Raw genomic sequence first — 19123 nt, 5'->3', positions numbered from 1 at the left:
GGATGAGATGCTGCTGGGGAAGGAAATCACCTTCTTGAGTGGCCTTCCCTGCTGCAGATCTTTAAGGACAGACAGAGATGTCTGCAGTCTGCTAGTAACTGTTTTACTGGGGAAAACAACTGGCTGTATGGTTGAGTTGCAGTTTATCTCACGGGCTAATCTAATAGTGTTATGTAAGTCTCTTGCTGCTGGATTAGTATAATTTTAAAAAGGAAGGCAGTCGAACAAATAGTAAAAGCAGTTGGATCTTAATATATCACATATGCAGAGTTGAGTAGTGAAAAACAAATTTTTAAAACAGAGAAAAAAAAGTACCAAAGTGTCAGAAACATACCAAGACATCTTATTACTCCGTTGTCAACATAACAATGTAAGAACATAAGCTTTTTCCTTATTCCTGTGCCCTGCTCCCATTAAACTTTGTCTTTTGAATGCAGTCCTCAGGGGGTTGCATGGAGAATTCACCCATGCTTGCCCTGTTGTGGCAATAAATAACAGAAAATTTGTCCCTGGGGCTACTTGAGCATCTCTGTGTCCAGATTGGACCTCTTTTGGAGGGTTCTTGGGGTGAGAGTTTTACTCCTTGTAGAAGGATTTAGCAAGGAAGAACTGGTGCAGAAGGCTGGGAGTGAGGAGGAATACAGGGTGTCTGCCACCCCTAATCACAGTGATCATCCTTCTGGAAAAAATGGAAGGACTTTTTTGTTTTTTCCCTTTGATTCTAAAATGTCTGTATCTGTAGTTGAAACTGTCCATAATTCATGTTAATGAGTAGTTGTTTTGTGATCCTGCTAAGCCAGGACCAATAAAGGGTGGAGTATAGGCACTTTATTGGTGATTCCATCACCTCTCTGCATAACTTTTGCATATATATATGTATTTATTGCAAAGGGCAAAGTGTGTCATCTTATAAGGTAAAAAAGATGGAGAAATGTAATGATCGGGTAATGGGACAAGTACTCGTTCTGAAGTGAGTCTGAAAAATCACTGGATGTGGAGATACCATGCCAAGTGTCCTGAAAAGAGTGGATTTAGGATAGTAATTAACTGCTGGTTGAGTAAGAATTACAAGATCTCAAAACAAATTACTGTTATTAGCAGAAGTATTTGTTCTCATGTCAAGCTGTCATCCTGCTTCAGTGTTTAGCCTGATTCTGCCACGTGGAAAAAAAATTATGTCAGATACTGTGAGTTTGTGATTTACTTTTAGGGTTTTTTTCAGTGTAATTGTCTCCTAAAATGGCAATCATTTTTTGACCCTACCCACTTTAAACCAAACCTGCAAAAGCAAGGGGACTTAAAAAAGCTAATGGGCTTTTTGGGCTTTGAAGACACTGTATGAATGAACACTGGATCTGAAACTGCAGGATCTGTGGAAGAATATTACTGGATATAAATGTGTTAGCCTATACAGAGCCGACTTAAACCAGCTTGTCACTGCAGTTCTACGGGTTAAAGCCCAGTAAATACCCTTTGATTTACACCTCTACTCTGCTTTTAAAACAGAAGTTTTAAAAGGACTTGTAAAATAGTGTGGCTTAGGGATCCCAGGCATGAAATAGCCCTTTTGATTGCAGCTTAAGTGTGATCTGTATGTACAGCATTTAACCCCACAATTAGCTGTTTGTTATTATGTGCTGAATACCACAACAGCAACAATAAGAATGTATTTGGTGTGTAACTGGCACTTATTCTAGGTACCTGTTAGTTGATAACTTTCTTGCAGTCTTGAGTAATGCCAAAGATTCCTGGAGCCTGACATCCTCATAAACTGTGGACGGGACCAATCTATAAAGTCATGTGGTTTTAAACAATGTATTGGTCTTCTGATAACAGTTTTATATTGAATTGTGATAGCTCAGGATATCCTTCAAGCAGGTGGCTGTAGTTGGAGAAAAAAAAGTAGAAGATTGAAAAAATAAAGCCACGTAGCTCAGGAGGAAAGAGGAGACCAACTTGTCTCACCTGGTCCCCTTGGTTTCAGTAGGTCAGTATCATGCTGTAACATCATAGTGTTGGCCCATTGCTGAAATAAGACTAAACAGCCTTAGCCTTAAAGGCATGGGAAGCATGGTGTAATTCAAATATGAGTCATACTGTGGAAGAATCATCTTTATTTAGCTTACAGCTCCACAGTCAGTACATGTTTTAAAACACTTGCAGAATTTTTTTGTTTATTTAGAAAGAAGCCCAAAATGTATTACTCTTCAATGAAGAGGCGTTAAAGGAAAAATTCTATCATGGACTAAAGATCAGAAATTCAAATACCAGAATTTTCCAAAAGTCAATGATACATGCTTTGTCAGTGAAACATAGATAACTCTTAATCCCAGGTAACTTCTATAATTAAATCTTCTTGGATATCAATAAGTATTAAATGCCCATGTACTTCAGGCTTACTTTTCAGTCCCATCCTCTCCAGAGCTCATGTTAGCAGTAATCTTGGTTTTTAGTCTTTTGGGGTTTTTTTGTTGTTGAGTTTGTTTGGTTTGCATTGTGGGGTGGTTTTGTTGTTTGTTTTGTTTTGTTTTTTTAAATGAAGAAGTAACTGTTGCCAGACTTACAAGATAAGCATCAATAAGAAAGTAGTTAGCCACAGAGCATTCAAGCCTATGGATGAATGAATCATAAACAGAAATATTTTTCTTCCTCTATCAGGCAGTTTAGGCTTCTAACCTTAAGGCCAGCCAGGTGGCCAAAAAGCGAGCAATGGCTTTTTACTTTCTTCTGGTCCATGAGCTTGAGTAGCTCTTCAGACTTATAATGATGTCTACTGTCCGACTTCGCAGTTTCTCTGGAACTGTGAGCTTTGTGAAAAGCTGACTGCTTTTCAAATAAAGCTGAATATCTTTTTTGACACGTGCATGTTGTGGGGAAGAGAGTGAGGGAATCCTTGCTTTTCCTCCCTGTAAGCAAGGGCCAGAGGACTGTGTTTGCACTTGTCTGCAGCAGTGCAAACACCTAAGTCCATGCTCCACTCTGGCTGGCTGCCCACAGTGCAAAATTCCTCGGACCTCAGAGATCAAACCCAGAGCCACTGTCACTGGAAGAGCTGTCATGGAGTTGAACTGAACCAAGCAGAGGGTTGATGTACGTTATGGTATGCTGTCTAGCCCTTTGCTGCCACATTGGGATGACACAGATCTCCCAGAGGTCCTGTGCCTTGTCTGCCAGTCCCACATGAATGTCTTAGGTGTCCAAAAGAATCTCAGATAGCACTAGCTGACCAAGTTTAGGCAGTGAAGCAGGCCTTCCAGCCTGTGTGTAATGGGGAAGAGGATATGGTGCCGTCCAAAGTACTGCTCTCTCTGCTGCGGTTTGTAATAATAATGTGTTGGGCCCTGTCTGGTGAGCCTGGCCCTTAACAACTTGGTGCAGAATTGGGGACGAAGGGGGATGGAATTTAAGGCAAGGGGTTTTTTTCATGCAACATAAAGTCATCTCACAAGTTCATAAACTGATTGCATAAAATAATGAACTGTGAAACTTGAATAGTCATTGTATTGTAACATTGAAATAAACAAAACCTCAAAACTTAAAAGACTGTTGATTGTGTCTCTCAGTGTTTACTTCTCTCACTGCCCATGGCTGTGTTCACAGGCATTCCAGCTAGTGATGCCTACTCTAGAGTTCCTTTCTCAGAGTTCATAGGAGAGGATTAATCTCTGCCCTGCCTTCTGCAGGTGACATTTAGCCTTGACCAATTGTGTGTCCCAGTTCCAGACAGTTTGTCACTCGGGATTCTGTATAGGGTCAGCATACTAATGGTGGCAGTGGTGACCCAGCAACATAAAGTATTCTCAGCTGATCAGCCCTCTAAATTGAAAAATCATGAGTGTGATTTTTCCCTTACAACATTTTATTATCTTCATTTATTGCATAAAACTGTTGCAGATCGGTTATCATCTTCTATTTTCTGTCTGTCATGCATTCCTTAATTGCTTAATTACTTTGTCGAGCTATTTGGCACATGCTCGTTCTCCAATAATAAAGTATGGTGCATTGAGTTCATGCACGAGATGTACAACTTTGAGTGATTCCCACTTGGCACTTTGTTATTACATGATATCCTTTTTGTGGGTGATGCATCTTCCTAGAGATCTGTCAGTTGTAATTAATTAACGAGTAATACAGGTTAGCTCCTCTTCTGGGTACTGGGTGGAATTATACTTGCCTACATGTTACATCACTGTGTAGATAGTCAAGCCTGCTAGGCTTAGCTTTGATTTAACTGCTGTTCTAAGTCTACTTTAGAGGACTCCACTTCTTCAGTTAACAGAATAGGCTAACTTCAGAAAATTTTTTCATTGGTATCATTCTGTGAATTCTTCATACAGTGAAATACACCAAGAACAGAATTGCTAGGGAATCCTCAGCAAAAGATTAAGGAAGCTTAAAAGAAAAACTCAGCAGTATTAGAAATCCTGTTCTTGCTTTAACTCAACACTAGACTCCTGGAGATTTCTGTTCTGAATCAGTGTGTAAATCTAGCAGCAACAGGCTTATGCACCAATGATAATGTTTCAAAGTCAGCAGTTTCGTGGAGTTTCTTCTAGTTTGTTACACAATCATAGGTTTTTGTTCCTCAGTACTTTCTCACCTTCAAACTTTTCCTACTTAACAAGATGATACAATAACTGCACTTCTTGATATTACTGTATTTAATCAGTGCTTTTAATACTAAAAACCAAAGCAGTGTCCTCAAAACCAGTAGTGTTTTAAAAGCTTTAAAAAAACAAATTTGAGGATGGAACAAAATGAATATTGATAGATCATATAGACTGGAAGAAACTAAGGACTGTCATGTTGCAGAACAAAAAGTAATTGTCCTCAACATGCATGTGGAAGGAGAAATCTAGAAACTATTCCTTTTCCCCAGTGATCACTGATGCACATATTTGTCAAAAATCGAATGGTCTACACAGGTGTTATCTTTTACTTAGAAATATGCTGAAATGTGTGAGTATATGTGTATGTAAGTATGATCACTATGTAAGTATGTACTTACTTATGAAAGTATATACTTTCATAAGTATGTATGTACTTTTGTGTGATGTAAAGCGGTATCTTAACCTGCCTTCAGGTATTATTCTAGATTGCATAAAGAGCTGTAATGTCCTTTAGTGAAGTTAGTAATTTGGAGGTACAGCTGTTCTTCCACATACTAGTAAATAGAGACTACTCAGCTCTAAACTTCCTTGAACCAAACACTCATCTTCATTCTTTGCCTCTTTTTTCTTTTTTTTTTTAATTTTTTTTTTTCCCAGTGGGCAGTTCGCTGTAGTGAAAAAATGCCGTGAGAAAAGCACTGGTCAGCAGTTTGCAGCAAAGTTCATCAAGAAACGGAGAACGAAATCCAGCCGGCGTGGAGTGAGCCGGGAAGATATTGAGCGAGAAGTCAGCATACTAAAAGAGATTCGACATCCTAATGTGATCACGCTGCATGATGTTTATGAGAACAAAACTGATGTCATTCTTATTCTGGAACTGTAAGTATCTCTAGAGACCTGGGGAGGAGTAACAGAATATTTGTTTTAAAAAGAAATTAGATACTTTCTCTGAGAATCACAGTGATTTGATGGATGTTCCTTTCATACCCCAAAAGAAGATTGATAATAGTCTGAGAATTATTTATTTTTAAGTCAAAGGTTGTAGCTTCTTTACTTCTAGACATATTTTTCACTGTAAATGCACTACAAGGGTAAAAAAAATGCACTACAAGGGTAAAAAAAAATCCAGCATATTTAGGAATTTTTTCTGCTTGTTACTTTAATCATTGTTGATGTTACGGATCCAGAATAATAGCCTGGAGCTAAATAAACTGATGTGAAGATAAAAGCAGAGGGAAATAGAGATTCTAAGTGGAGGTTAGTTTAGCAAATTTTACTGTGTTTTATGTTGGTGTAAAGTAGAATCACTGAATGCTTTTTCTCTTTTTTTATTTTAACCCACGTAACAGAGAACAGGATTTTCCCTGTTCTGTCCTGTTGAAATGTAAACTGAACTTTCATATCCTTGTTTTAGTTCCCATTTTTCATCCAAGATTGTTGCTAATGGATTGGGGTAAATATGTTGGCAGAGAACACTTCTGCATTGTTTCAAGTGCATTGTTTCACTTGACTTCAAGTTCCTCAAAGATTGCAAGTTTAGGAGTCAAGCATTACTCACCCATTACAGTTTGGCAGTATCTGCTGGTGGGATATGCATGTCTTGACATTATTTGCATGCCTGACACTGTATTATTGCCATACTGCTCTGTATCAGTTAAATGTGTTTTAGGATAAGTATTTTGTGCAAGTAAATGATTTGGTACCGGAATCTTGGGCAGCACTTGTGTCTTTTCCATGTCAGTTCATGTAATTTTTCTTATGTAGGTTATGTCTTCCTGTTTATTAACTTTGGTAAATGATATTTCCACTTACCTTACGAGGATGCTTTTTTGTTGCGTGCCTCCAGTAACATATTTGTAGATTTACAGTATAGATTTAAAAAGAAAACTGGGAAGTAGCTTTTGGAGTTTCATCTTTTCTATGGTATATACATGGATGATACTGCTTTGTTATATTAGAAATACTTTTACACTTCTAGTCCAGCATGTGACTGTTTACTGTAATACTTGTAATCTTGGTTGATTTTTTTCAGTATACACTTGCATTAGTTTGTCACCTTTGGATAATTTAAGCAAGTAATTTTTTAAAAAAGCTAAATGATCATCCTGCATGAAGTAAAACTTCCTTATATTCCTGTCAGAATATCTGCTACTCCTGAGTTTTGTTCAGAACTCTTTAAACATGTCGTGAATATACAGCAAAATTAGTGGGATATGTCTTCCTCTCCCCACTTGATATTATCTCTCACATTCTTCCTGTCTATAACCTTTCTGTCAGTGTATCGCTGCTTCTGCAGTGCTTGCTTTCTACTCTGTAATCTGTCCAGGTGAAATTAGGCCAGTGTCTGGACTTGAAAGCTCTGAGGAAGGCTCAATAATCATGGACAGCGGTAGGAGGAGTAGGGCTATTCCACCACACACACTTGCCCATGAGATAGGAGCTCTTTTAGCAGCAAGGTTCCTCTGTGTGTTTATGCGTACCCACTAACAGTCATTAAATGGAAACAGAGATTGCTTCTGACAACATGTGTTAATATTTTGTTAGCTTGATAGTGTGAAGCTCAGCAAACTATTTGCATTGCAATGTAGCTAATCATTTTGTGTAGTTAAGAATCCCCATGTTGTTTCAGTTGGAGACCTTTTTTCCCCCCCCCCCCACTTTTCCAAGCTGCTGTGTGAGTCTTTCAAGTTGAAGTATCACAAAGGTAACGCATTTATTTAGTTAGAAGGTCAAAGAGGAAAACATGACACATTAGCAGTCCCTTTGTAAACTGAATATAGTAATTGCTGTAAAGTTGTGTAATTCTCAAAATCACTATGATATTATGTAATGTGACTGAAAAGGCAGAAGATACTCTATTTAATCATATGCTTAGACACTTAAATGTGTGATCCCTTTCTTTTAAGCTTTTAATATTCACATTTTGCCTAGGCACCCGCTGAAAGCTCACCAAATAACCTGTTTTGCTGTTCTCAGAATCCATCCTAAGTGATGATTTTCCCTTCTAATTAGAATGTAGTATGCAAGCGTATTAATACGAGCAGTGATGAGGAAAAGTATCTCTGGTTTCTGTTCTTGGTAGAAGCTGCAGCTCACAGGCATCAAGCCACTGCAGCTGCCCCTTTGGTGGCTGCTAGTAGATGTTAACATGCACAGTCTTGGGGCAACAGCGTCTGTTGCCTTTTTGCTGTTGATTTTTATTTCTTGGTTCACCAAGAGGTTTGCAGTACTGTGTGCAGCCTCCTAAACATTTTTCTGCTTTATCAGTCAGCTGTTTCTCAGAAGTGAGCGACTGGCTGTAGAAGTTTCCCTTCATTCCCTTGCAGCAAATATTATGTCAGCCAGCAAGGTATTCAAGGTGATTTGTATGCAGTTCATTAATTATTGCAGTGGCAATGTCCTCACAACATGGAATGCAAAACAGAGCTGCATATCAAAAACTTTATCCAGATAGGTGTTTGGAGGTTTTCCTCTCAACTACCTTATGTCAGGAAACTGACCTATCAAAATTTAAAAATCATTTAATTTCTGAAACATTTAAAATCAAAGGCTTTCTTAAAAGATTCGCAGTTGCACACAAGCATGAGATATTCTTGAAGACCCTTACTTTATTACAGTCTTTTGGTATATTTAATCAGGCATATTGTCATATTTCTATGTCTGTCTTAGTGGGAAGTGTCTCAATTTGGAAATAACCTTTGAAATTCCTACTCTGTGGACTTTTTCATCATCTTGCAAGGAATATTGTGCATATTACATATGAATTGGAAGACACTATGTCTTCCTCATCTAAATTAAAACAGTAATACTTTGTTCTCCCATCACACAAATAATTGAATTAGTCAGAATTTTATAGTACTTTTTTTCTATCCAGCTGCAGCAACTAATCTCTGTTATATGCTGGTAATGCTAAGCTATTTCCAGAGAGCGCCGCTGAAGCCATCAGTTTATTAGACATCACAGTGATGCCTCTGTTGCATAGTGATCATTATTTTATTTCCTCAAGCACATTTTGCACCTACTTGGTTCCCTTTTCACTGGCCTGCTGGTAACCTTGGATGCGTAATCTCTGTCTCTTCTATTTTTTTCTTTCCACTTTATTAAATTATATCTTCATTTGGACTGCAGACTTACAGAATGTACTCACTGTGTTATGCTTGGTTGTAGCTTCTGGGTGCACCTGCAAAGAATAAATACCCTTATCCTAAATTATATAGTAATTCCTTAGAATCCTCAAAAGTAATGCAAATGGTATCACCTTTTAAAATAGCTTGATAGCAATAGCTGACTCTTTTCACTGGAAAGCTATGGATGGAGTTAAGTATTCATACTTTTCTCTGCAAAACAAATACCTTCATTTCTGAATTAGAAATCTTAATTTAAGACTGTTAGCTCTCATAGCATAGTTCTGAGTCATGAATATGTGCTTTTAGAATTCAAAAAAGGAGAAGAAAGCTTTGAAAGTCTTAGCTCAGAAAAAGAGGAATAATATTAACTTACAAGTGATTGTGCATTAAATACTAGGGTTTATGATTTTTTAAAATGTTAGTTCCTGTATACTTTTTTTTTTTTAAATTTAGGCTGTACATCCCGGTGTCTCAGAAAGAGTTGCCACCTTATTGGTACCTTCATAATATTGATCAAACAGAATAGAGCAAGGAAAGGATGGTAGATCCATGTATAAAAATTCTGATAATGTTGTGACTTGCTCATTGTAGAGTAAATTACAGAATTGTAGAGTAGTACTCTACAGAATTGTAGAGTAAAAAACCAGAATGGTAGGGGTTAGAAGGGGCCTCTGGAGATCATCTAGTCCAACCCCCCTGCTGAAGGAGGATCACCCAGAGCAGGTTGCACAGGATTGTGTCCAGGCAGGTTCTGAGTATCTCCAGAGAAGGAGACTCTACAACTTCTCTGGGCAGCCTCTTCCAGTGCTCTGGCACCCTCAGAGTGAAGAATTTTTCCCTCATGTTCAGATGGAACTTCCTGTGTTCCAGTTTGTGCCCATTGTCCCTTGTCCTGTCACTGGGCACCACTGAAAAGAGTCTGGCCCCATCCTCTTGACATCCACCCTTTAGATATTTATAAGTATTGATGAGATGCCCTCTCAGTCTTCTCTTCTCCAGACTAAACAGACCCAGCTCTCTCAGCCTTTCCTCCTACGAGAGATGCTCCAGTCCCTTAATCATCCTCGTAGCCCTCCCCTGGACTCTCTCCAGTAGTTCCCTGTCTTTCTTGAACTGGGGAGCCCAGACCTGGACGCAGAACTCCAGATGTGGCCTCACCAGGGCAGAGTAGAGGGGGAGGAGAACCTCCCTCGACCTGCTGGCCACACTCTTCCTAATGTGCCCCAGGATGCCATTGGCCTTCTTGGCCACAAGGGCACACTGCTGGCTCATGGAGAGCTTGTTGTCCACCAGGACTCCGAGGCCCTTCTCCACAGTGCTGCTTTCCAAGTAACAGCAAATAAGGATGAACTCTTTAAATTCCTCTTCTATCTTATTGGGGAGTTAATGTAACTTGTTACATTTCTAATAGCTTGACTTCCAGAGAAGCTTGAAATCTGCACAGAGTTTCTTTACTTTTTAGTTGTCTTTTTGATAGAAGTAGCTCAGAGGTTTTTATTAATTTTACTTATAAGAAAGTTGTTCTAAAGTGGCCTTGTACTGACTATTGAGAGGAGGATTGAATCTTCGGTGTTTACTTGGATGTAGCAGCAGGTAAGCAAGCTCTGCACCGCTAATTTGTACATGCTGTGCCACCTTTTCACTTCAGAATCCTCAATAGTAGGCCCACAGGTAGATGGACAGAGGACACATAAACAGGTAAGAATGAAGGCTTGACAGGGCTGAAAAGAAAGGAGCTAGAGCCAGTGTGACTCTGCAACAAACTGAGCCCACCTCGGAGGGAAAATCTTAGTCCCAGTTTTGGTGCCTGTGTTCTTCTGGCTGGCCATTCTGAGGCCAATGCTTCTTGTTCAATGTAACTGAAGAGTTTAGACATGCCAAAGAGAGGATTTCACGACAGTTGGTGTCTCTGAAAGAAGCTGGACAAATGAAAATGACAAAGCATAGTGATGCGGTGGCATACCTTGTTTTTTCTGGTAGAAAAAGATAAGAACAATGTTGTTCAGCAGGTGGGTAATGTAATGAACTAGTAGCCCTGTTCTGCTCTCTTAAAATATTTGGTACCTTTTGTACTTCTGAGGAGTGGGTTGGTAATTATACAATTCATAAATTCGAAATAATGCAAGGACTCATACAAGAGACATTTGACCACAGAATCCTTAGGGAGAACATTTGTTTTGCAAGTTGATAGAAGAAATTTTTGGATTAGGGAAGAATTCAGTAATTTATCAAATTGAATCTGCTTTAAAAAATGGAATAAATTGGTTCTGGAATTCTTCTTTAACTTTAGTAGTTTATGTTGGTTTGAAATCTAAGCAAGATAAATTAAACCTTATGAGCTTCACCTTACTAGGTTAAGTTTCTTCAAACAAGGGATTTGGGCATAGGTTTTGAGGTTTGTGGGTTTTTTTAACTTCATCAGAAATCCTTAGGTAATCATTAATTACCATTTAGGTGCTAGTACAATATGAGCAGTGTGATCAACATGGCATGTGACTGAGTCGTTACGAGGTGACCACGCTGACTTTGAAGGTTAATTGGTTCTAAGTTCCATATATAAGTTCCCGTAATGACTTCCTCTGAGATCAGTTCCGTTTCATGATTAAGAAAGCTTGGCAACCTGCAAAAGCACTATCAAGAAATCCTTTTTCTGCAGGTGTAATGTGTTTTTTTTCCCCGAGGGAATATGTGGGTTGCAAACACATCTGTCAGCCTTCCTTTGGGAAGGCTGGAAAATGATTTTACCACTATTGCATTTTGTAAGAAAGAATGCAGTTGACTCAAAGTTTTGTTTTACTTGTATCAGTTTGGGAAAGCTAGCACCTCTACCTAGAAATATCAGGGAAGCAGCACATACCAGCTTTGCTCTTACTGAAAATGTTTTTAGGAGTCTTTCTACTCAAAGACAATATAACATGTCAAAATAAGAGTGAAAATAGATTTACTCAGCCCTTATGGCTTTCTGTGTTATAACATGGTCAATAATTCCACATGTCCTTTAGGATTAAGATGTGACCTCCATCAATCACAGATTCTCATTATATCAAATGTTTGAACCTATTATGACTGCAAAATTGTGACTTAGTTTAAAGGTAAACAGAAGGCTTTTATACAAGAGCATTAAAGAGTTAATGTTTTCAAGGAAAACAGTATGTGAAAGTGAACATATAGGCTTTGCAGCTGTAGAGGAATTTAGCTGTGACTTGATCACAGTCAAGTTCCTGTGTTAATCTGAAGAGGTGTAAGTTGTTGCCCATCAGTTACTTGCAAGCACTTTGGAGATCAGCGTTGCATTAGGGCACAGATGAACTGCTAAGAAAGCTGTCTGGCAGTTCCTACCAGCAGACAGAGAAATTGAACAGAGAAGCTCTACGCTTCCAGAGGATACTAGGAACAGATACTCCAAAGTGCTCTACAGGGAGAAACACTAGTGCTCAGTGAACCTCTTGCCTCTACTTCCTTCAGGAAGCAACCTTTATCCAGGCGGTTGTTGCCAGCAGTCTATCAGACGCTGGCTGCGCAGGCCCCTCTGCAGAGCCCCAAAGGCAGGCTGGGAGGGAGTTTGCGTGGCTCTGGAAACCCGGGCAATGATCTGGTTTGAGCCACATTTCAACAGGTTCATGCACCAGCAGCCCCAAAGCTAACTTAGAAACAAGGCTGGGGCATTGTAGTGGAAGTGGAACCAGTGTACTTCTTGGGAGAACCTGACATTCACAAAGGTCAGTCATAAGGGTGGATGAATGGAGTTGTCTGCCTCTTCTCCTTCAGATTGAGACTGCCTCTGTACGTGAGATGGGGCATGCACAGGAACATTGCTGGAGTGGGGCTTTCTGCTTGGCTTCTGGCTCTACCTCAGAAGGTGACCAGGGGATAGTAAAATGTGTGGTGTTTATTTACCGTGGAACCATGTTTTGCTGGCTGAGGCACAGGGCTAGACTTGAAAACCCAGCAGCATTTTAGGAGGTTTGTGAAGGCTGCAATGGCCTACGTAGCTGGTGTCTTTCCTGGCTTGTTCTAGCCCACTTCTTGATCTGGAAGTCCAGTCAAGATCACCTAGCTACTCTTGGTGTACAATCTGGTTATGAAATCTGTGAAAGCAGACTCTGCTGATAGACCTGGGGGCACTGTAATCCAGTGAATTAATTGTGGAAGTGAGACTCGTAAAGGATGTTGAATGTGGACCTGTATTAACCATCTATGACTTGTTTGGAATAATTGCCCTGCAGTGATACTGTGGTTTTCTGTATACCTGTGGTGCTACAGCTTAATATCAGACCTACCAGAGTGAGCAGGAAGGTAGAGAATAAGCAGTCTTCTGATGAGCGTGAAGAGGAAGCGATACTGAGCTCCCGTGGGGACGTGGGTCTCAGCCCTTCACATATGGGAAGGGCCCCAGGAGGACACCTGAAACGGAGCTTTCCGGGAAGCCTAGCTTTTCTGAGCTTCCAGGTCATCTCCTCTGTGCTAGCTTAACATTTTACTCATCATTGCTATAAAACCCCATTTCTCTCACACCTTACGTCACTGCTGGTAAAAGTGAGCAGCAGGAGAAGCTGGCTGGGCACGGTGCTTGCCAGCAATGGCAGTGCCCAAAGGGAGAACCTGGGGTACTGAGCTTGCCCCCCGCAGCTGAGGAGTTACCAACAGGAGAAGTCACCATGACCCACCCTCTGAGGTGATCCCGCATGGGATCTCACCCTAGGCATTAAGGGTGAGGTGCGTAATGTGAAGGGGCGCGCTAAAATCCCATAGACTAGAGGTACAGCTACTTCTGGAAGAAAGCTTTGAGTGTGTTACATCCAGTCCCTCCTCACTCACCTACTCCTTAATCAAGGGCTGCCGAGTCATTTAGGGTAACAGTTCTTAAGCGTCTAAAGAGGCACACAACATGTTGGAAAAAATCTACCACTTTTGCTAATTAACTTCCAATTCGAAGACAAAAAAAACCCCCTTTTTTTTTAACCTGTTAGCTTCTCTGGACCTCAGTTTCAAGATCTGCAAGCACTAGGTATATTACTTGTAAAATACAGGTATCATTTTATTTCATGCTATTATAAGGCCTATGATATAATCATAAAAGAAATGTCACTACAACTAACCTATGGCAAAGACAAGAGAATAGTACTCATCAGTGCTAGAGAAGAGCTATATGCAATCTCATGTAATTAACTATTCAGAAATGTGACATCTCTGAGACACATGAAAACACATGTACATCAAACTCGTGATTTCATGCAGTCTAAACTTTCAGGATATGAAATTGCACAAAACGGAATGATTGCAGATAAGAAGAAGCTGAAGCTGAAGAGTCTCTTTCCATTTTACACAAATATGGTTAATGTTTTGTTGTTAGATATCTCAAAAATAAGTAAACCTTGGAAATTTTTTCTTTTGGTTCTAAAAGGAAGGTGTATAATCCATGCTACTGTTCATAGATGACTAGCAAGTTTCACAGAGACTACGTATCTTTAAAATGCCAACAGGAATAAGAGCAAGCTGTAACAGCCATAAAACATATCCATACCTGTGTGACACTGTCACAGCCTGGTTTAGACTGCAGAGTGGGCAGCACAGTGTTGCAAGTTGGCGTTGCCAAAAGTGCATGCTCCAAGTACTTCTGTTGCATTTGTGATGGCTCATGAATGCTTTAAGTGTCAGCAGGAGCTTTCCCTGTTTCACAGGGTGGGTGATCTACATGAAAAGCAAACCAGATAACAATGTTTGGTGCAGTCTTTCAGCCAAGTGTCCAGCTCTGCCGGTTCACCAAACTGATAGTTAGCCTGGTGCCAAATGGTGCTGAGCGCGTAAAGGTGCTGGGTTTTGCTGTGACTGCTCCCACGGCTGGGGAAGGAGCCACCGTGACTCTGCCTGTGGCATGGCAGTGCTCCGATTAACAGCCTCCTGGCAACTGCAGCAAACACCCACTTTGAAACATGTGGAAAGAAGTTCCATGTGATGTCTAAGTGCCTTAGCCCAGTGATTGGAAATGAAGGGAAATGCCAGCACTGTGCCACCCTCCAGCCTCTGTAAAATAATGAACTGTATTTAATCTTTAGGAATTACATTTTAATGTCTCTACAGAAAAAGAAAAAAAAATAAAATTACCTCTCTTCTGTCCAGTCTATAATTCTTGTATTTAATGGCACTTTGTTTCAATAATTGCTTTCATGCAGAAAATATTACAACATAAATAATACCCAAAACAATACACTCATTATTGTCTAGGCAGCTCAGTGAAAGCTCCAAGAACTCATTAAAATACAGTTTTCATGCAATTTGCATTACAATAATGCAGATTAGGTCTCTTGAAAAGTAGACATGATAAAGAAGTCAAAGGTATTTCCAGAAATTTGCACAGACTGTTTAGCTATTGTTATATGTTAATCCCACTATTTTTCATAATCGGAACTTTAAATCATAAACAGATTATGTTTTTCCCAATGGAAAGGCAACATAAATTAGGGTGTACTTTCTGAATTTTTTTTAATATCGATATAATGCAAAATATAGGGGATAATATGACTATCTTTGTGGTCTCCAAGACATTTATAGGTAATAATGCTGCTTTTATAAACAAGAAAAAACAGTTTGCCAGAGTGGACGGTCATCTCAGTATATGTCCTTAAACAGAGAGGAGATTGGTTTGGGTTTTAAGTGTAGCTGTAGTTCATATTTCCTATTCTCTTCACTTTAGTATCTCTTTCTCTGTTGACAATTACCATCACTCCTGCAGACTGCTGACTGAGCTGAGAAAAGGGTCATCTTCAGTTTATTCCTCTCCCTCAAATGCAAAAATCTAGATGTGCTTATGTACCCTCCTCACTTCTTACCTCTCTTCTTTCTGCCTGTGCAGCTAAAACACTTGCTGGAAGTAATCTTAAGATGCAGGATCGGTGTGGTAGTGTTAGGGTATGAATACAACAGACATGCTGAATGTAATACACTGTTTCAAAGAACAGAATATATTTTCAAAGAGTTGAATGCTTTGAGGAGTTTAGAAGCTGAATATCAGGACAGCTACCAGTAACTATTTCAAAATGTGCTTTAGATTTTGTATTTTTCAATCGAGGGTGAAAATCTGATATTTTACTAATAGTACAAGTGAATTCATATTTTATTTTCTAGATGTCCTGTTACATTAGTATGTTTTGAGTATACTTACTTCACATTTAATTTTATTCTTTTAAAAGTCCATATAGAGAGTAGGTGGGTTTTACTTAATTTAAATATAGACACAGCCAACCATGTTTGTTTGGTTATTTTAAACCTTTTTTTGTTTGAAAATAAGACTCTTTCTATTGTGTTCTTTTCAGACGGAGGAGGGGTAGTTACTAACTATTTGGGGTATTGAATTAAGTAATTTGCATCTTCTTTTTTGATACTGACAACATTTAAAGCATCTGAATCCTTTTCAAGGCTGCTCTGAGAATAGCTGCACTCAAAGGAACCCGTTGGTTGAAACAAGCTCGTCAATAACTTTGCTTCTGCTCTCCAAGTGTTGCAGGTGGAGAGCTCTTCGACTTCTTAGCTGAGAAAGAATCTCTCACGGAGGAGGAAGCCACAGAATTTCTCAAACAGATACTTAATGGTGTTCAGTATCTCCACTCACTGCAAATTGCCCACTTTGATCTTAAGGTGTGTTGAGCAGATAAAAACTTCAGCAACTGTAAGCAACATCTGTTAAAGTCCTTTGTAACATCAGCCACAAATCTGCCATCGTGCAGATCTTGGACGTAGCTTTGTTTTTCTAGCTTATGTAGACAGGGGAAAGAAATTGAAAGAAATTACTGAACTGTAAGTAGTTCCCATCTGTTTCTAATGTAAGATTCTTCATGGGAAATGGCAAATTCTGATGAAATTAAACCATTCTGAGGAAGCAATCTTGAAATAAAAATGATGATTATATGGAATGTGAATGTTATCTGGATGAAACATTCTGAACAGGATGCCTTTTTTCCAACTTTTTTTTTTGCTGTTGTATACATTTATGTTCACATGAATGTTATTTATAGGTACTAAATTGAAACAGTACAGAGTTAAGTACAAAGATTATTGTGGAGCAGACAGAACAGATAATTTCCTCCTCTTTTTTTGTTTTTGCGGCTTTTTTGTTTTTAGAAAAACTGTTAATTGCATATCTAAACTCCAGTTATTGCTTTTTTTAATATTTTGATTTCAGAATGTTTTCCTCTGTAAGTTTTTTTTTTTTCAGAGGTAGGCAGCTGAACATTCCCTGAAGTCTGCTGAAGTCAGCAGCTATGTCTATAGTAGGAAAAGGAGGCATAATTATTATATTTCAGTGCAGTTCTGAAAGGGGTGCCGTGTTCTGGGGATGAGGTAGGGAAAGGAATGGTTTTCAGGGTAAGCATATCTTTTCCAGTCTCATTCTGATTACCTACAGTAATAAGTTTGGTCTTTGTAGAGACAGTCAGCAAGATAAAAGAGTTGTGAATCTAGTAAGAAATACTTTTCTTACAGTATGAAATACAAAGTTTTGCTAATGTGCTTGTAATAAAACAAAGCATCCTTACACCAGATACCATGTATGCAGCAAGAATTAAAGTATGCAGAACAATGAAAGTATGCAATAGAAATGTAGGGAGGTAAGGAAGAAAATTATATTTGCACTTATCTGCCCCCCCATAATTGGGAAAGAGAAGTAAAAGAAGGGTGATGATGAAGAGCTGTCCTTAATGACTCCAGAATTCCTTAACAATGTGAGCAGGATGGATGTAGCTCCAGGAACTGCCAGCTTATGGACATGACAGGATATGGAAACTAAGTAGCTGGTTCTGTATGCTAGTTGAAAGTGATGGAGTGCAGAAGCAAGCTCCTTTGATGATAGTCTTGATGTTTTATCTTCTTTGTTCTAGTTTTGCAAATCTGTGTTGAAAATGATCCAAAGGCCATATTTTAAAATATAGCTAGAAGAGACATGAGAACCTGCTCTTAATGCTTTTTTTTTTTTAAGTATGTTGAGCCTTAAAATCTGGGAGCTGGACCACTCCTAAAGTTTCTCTTGGCAATCCAAAGGCAACAAGATGCACCTCCATGATTGCTTGCACAGTGTGAAAGAAACCTCTTTCAGGGAGTGACCAAGCCCAAATACTAGTTTATAGGACTTTGTTTCTCACAAGCTCCCAGTGCTGCTCACATGGCCGTAGTGCAGGGGCTGTGGTCTTTACTGAAGACAGCGTGTTTCGCTTAGGGTCTGTCCACATGAAAACTGCAACTGTTGTATCTACAAGACATAAAATCTTGGCCCTGTGGAAATCACAGCACTCTGTCAACAACATGAGAACCTAATTTACTGTAGTTAATTTTTAGTATATGTTAGATCATAATAGGAAAATAGAGGAATTTTCTGCTGAAGACACAGTTCAAGAGGCTGAAGGAGGTAAAGAGAAGTATTCAGTGCTGAAGAATGCTGGTATGTGTCAGACTTTTTATACCTATGTATAATCTCTCTTTCTCTCCCCCTTCTTCCTTATCAAAGCCTGAAAACATAATGTTGTTGGACAGGAATGTACCAAAGCCTCGAATCAAGATTATTGACTTTGGTTTAGCACACAAAATTGACTTTGGAAATGAATTCAAAAATATCTTCGGAACGCCAGAGTTTGTTGGTGAGAAAACTGTTGTTTCTTCAAACTATTCTTGTTTGGTCTATGAAACAGTATATGTGGCTTAGCTTGGTTTGGCTGAGTTACAGATTATGTAATTTGTAATTCATGACATTTTGAAATTTAAATAAGCAATTTGTAGCATTCGGTTCCAACTTAGACTCGCATTAAGGTGTTTTTATCTATCAGCACCTTAGCTTATTGTCTGTGACATATATAGGCTCAGAGTGACATAGCTCTGTTCTCTGACTAGGTACTGATCTTCCTGCTTTCTCCTTTAGCTCCTGAAATAGTAAATTATGAGCCTCTTGGTCTTGAAGCAGATATGTGGTAAGTTATTGGATCTTACTTGAAAGAAATCTCTCATGATTATTCTTATGTTCTAACCTTTTTTTTTCTCCTCTCTCTCCCTCCATCTGTTTCTCTCCCCTCTCCCTCATCCGTTTTTTTTTTTTTTTCTTTCCCTTAACTCCAGGAGCATTGGTGTAATAACTTATATTCTGTAAGTACCAAAATCTATGTGTGTTTCTTGCAAATGCTGGTTAATTCTGATTCTATCCTCTGGGGTTTTGGTGGTTTCTATAAAAGTCAAACCGTTTTGATTGCACATCATGATTCAAGTTGAATCTTCATAAAAGCAATAGTATAATTATTGAAAGAGTGGCCATTAATCAGCATTGGGATAGCATGGGAAGCTGTCTTTAAATCTGTAGCTGATTTTCCACAGTGGCTTTATCTTAATCAATATTCTCTGAAGTTACAG

General features: G+C 39.0%; 1 protein-coding gene across 8 annotated transcripts in view; it reads left to right on the top strand.

Annotated features, from left to right (window-relative positions):
- The window catches only part of DAPK1 (death associated protein kinase 1), an 88595-nt gene that overhangs the window by 34397 nt on the left and 35075 nt on the right, over positions 1–19123 (top strand). For all 8 annotated transcript variants that reach the window (XM_075741015.1, XM_075741014.1, XM_075741018.1 and 5 more), the window contains 5 exons: positions 5268–5489; positions 16234–16372; positions 18234–18363; positions 18642–18690; positions 18836–18862. In XM_075741015.1, coding sequence (XP_075597130.1) covers positions 5268–5489; positions 16234–16372; positions 18234–18363; positions 18642–18690; positions 18836–18862 — 567 coding nt within the window. The remainder of the gene's footprint in view (positions 1–5267; positions 5490–16233; positions 16373–18233; positions 18364–18641; positions 18691–18835; positions 18863–19123) is intronic.

Source organism: Balearica regulorum, chromosome Z (assembly GCF_011004875.1).
Source record: "Balearica regulorum gibbericeps isolate bBalReg1 chromosome Z, bBalReg1.pri, whole genome shotgun sequence".
NCBI lineage: Eukaryota > Metazoa > Chordata > Aves > Gruiformes > Gruidae > Balearica > Balearica regulorum.
Note: the sequence above shows the minus strand (reverse complement) of the source record. Positions and strands in the feature narration are given on the sequence as shown.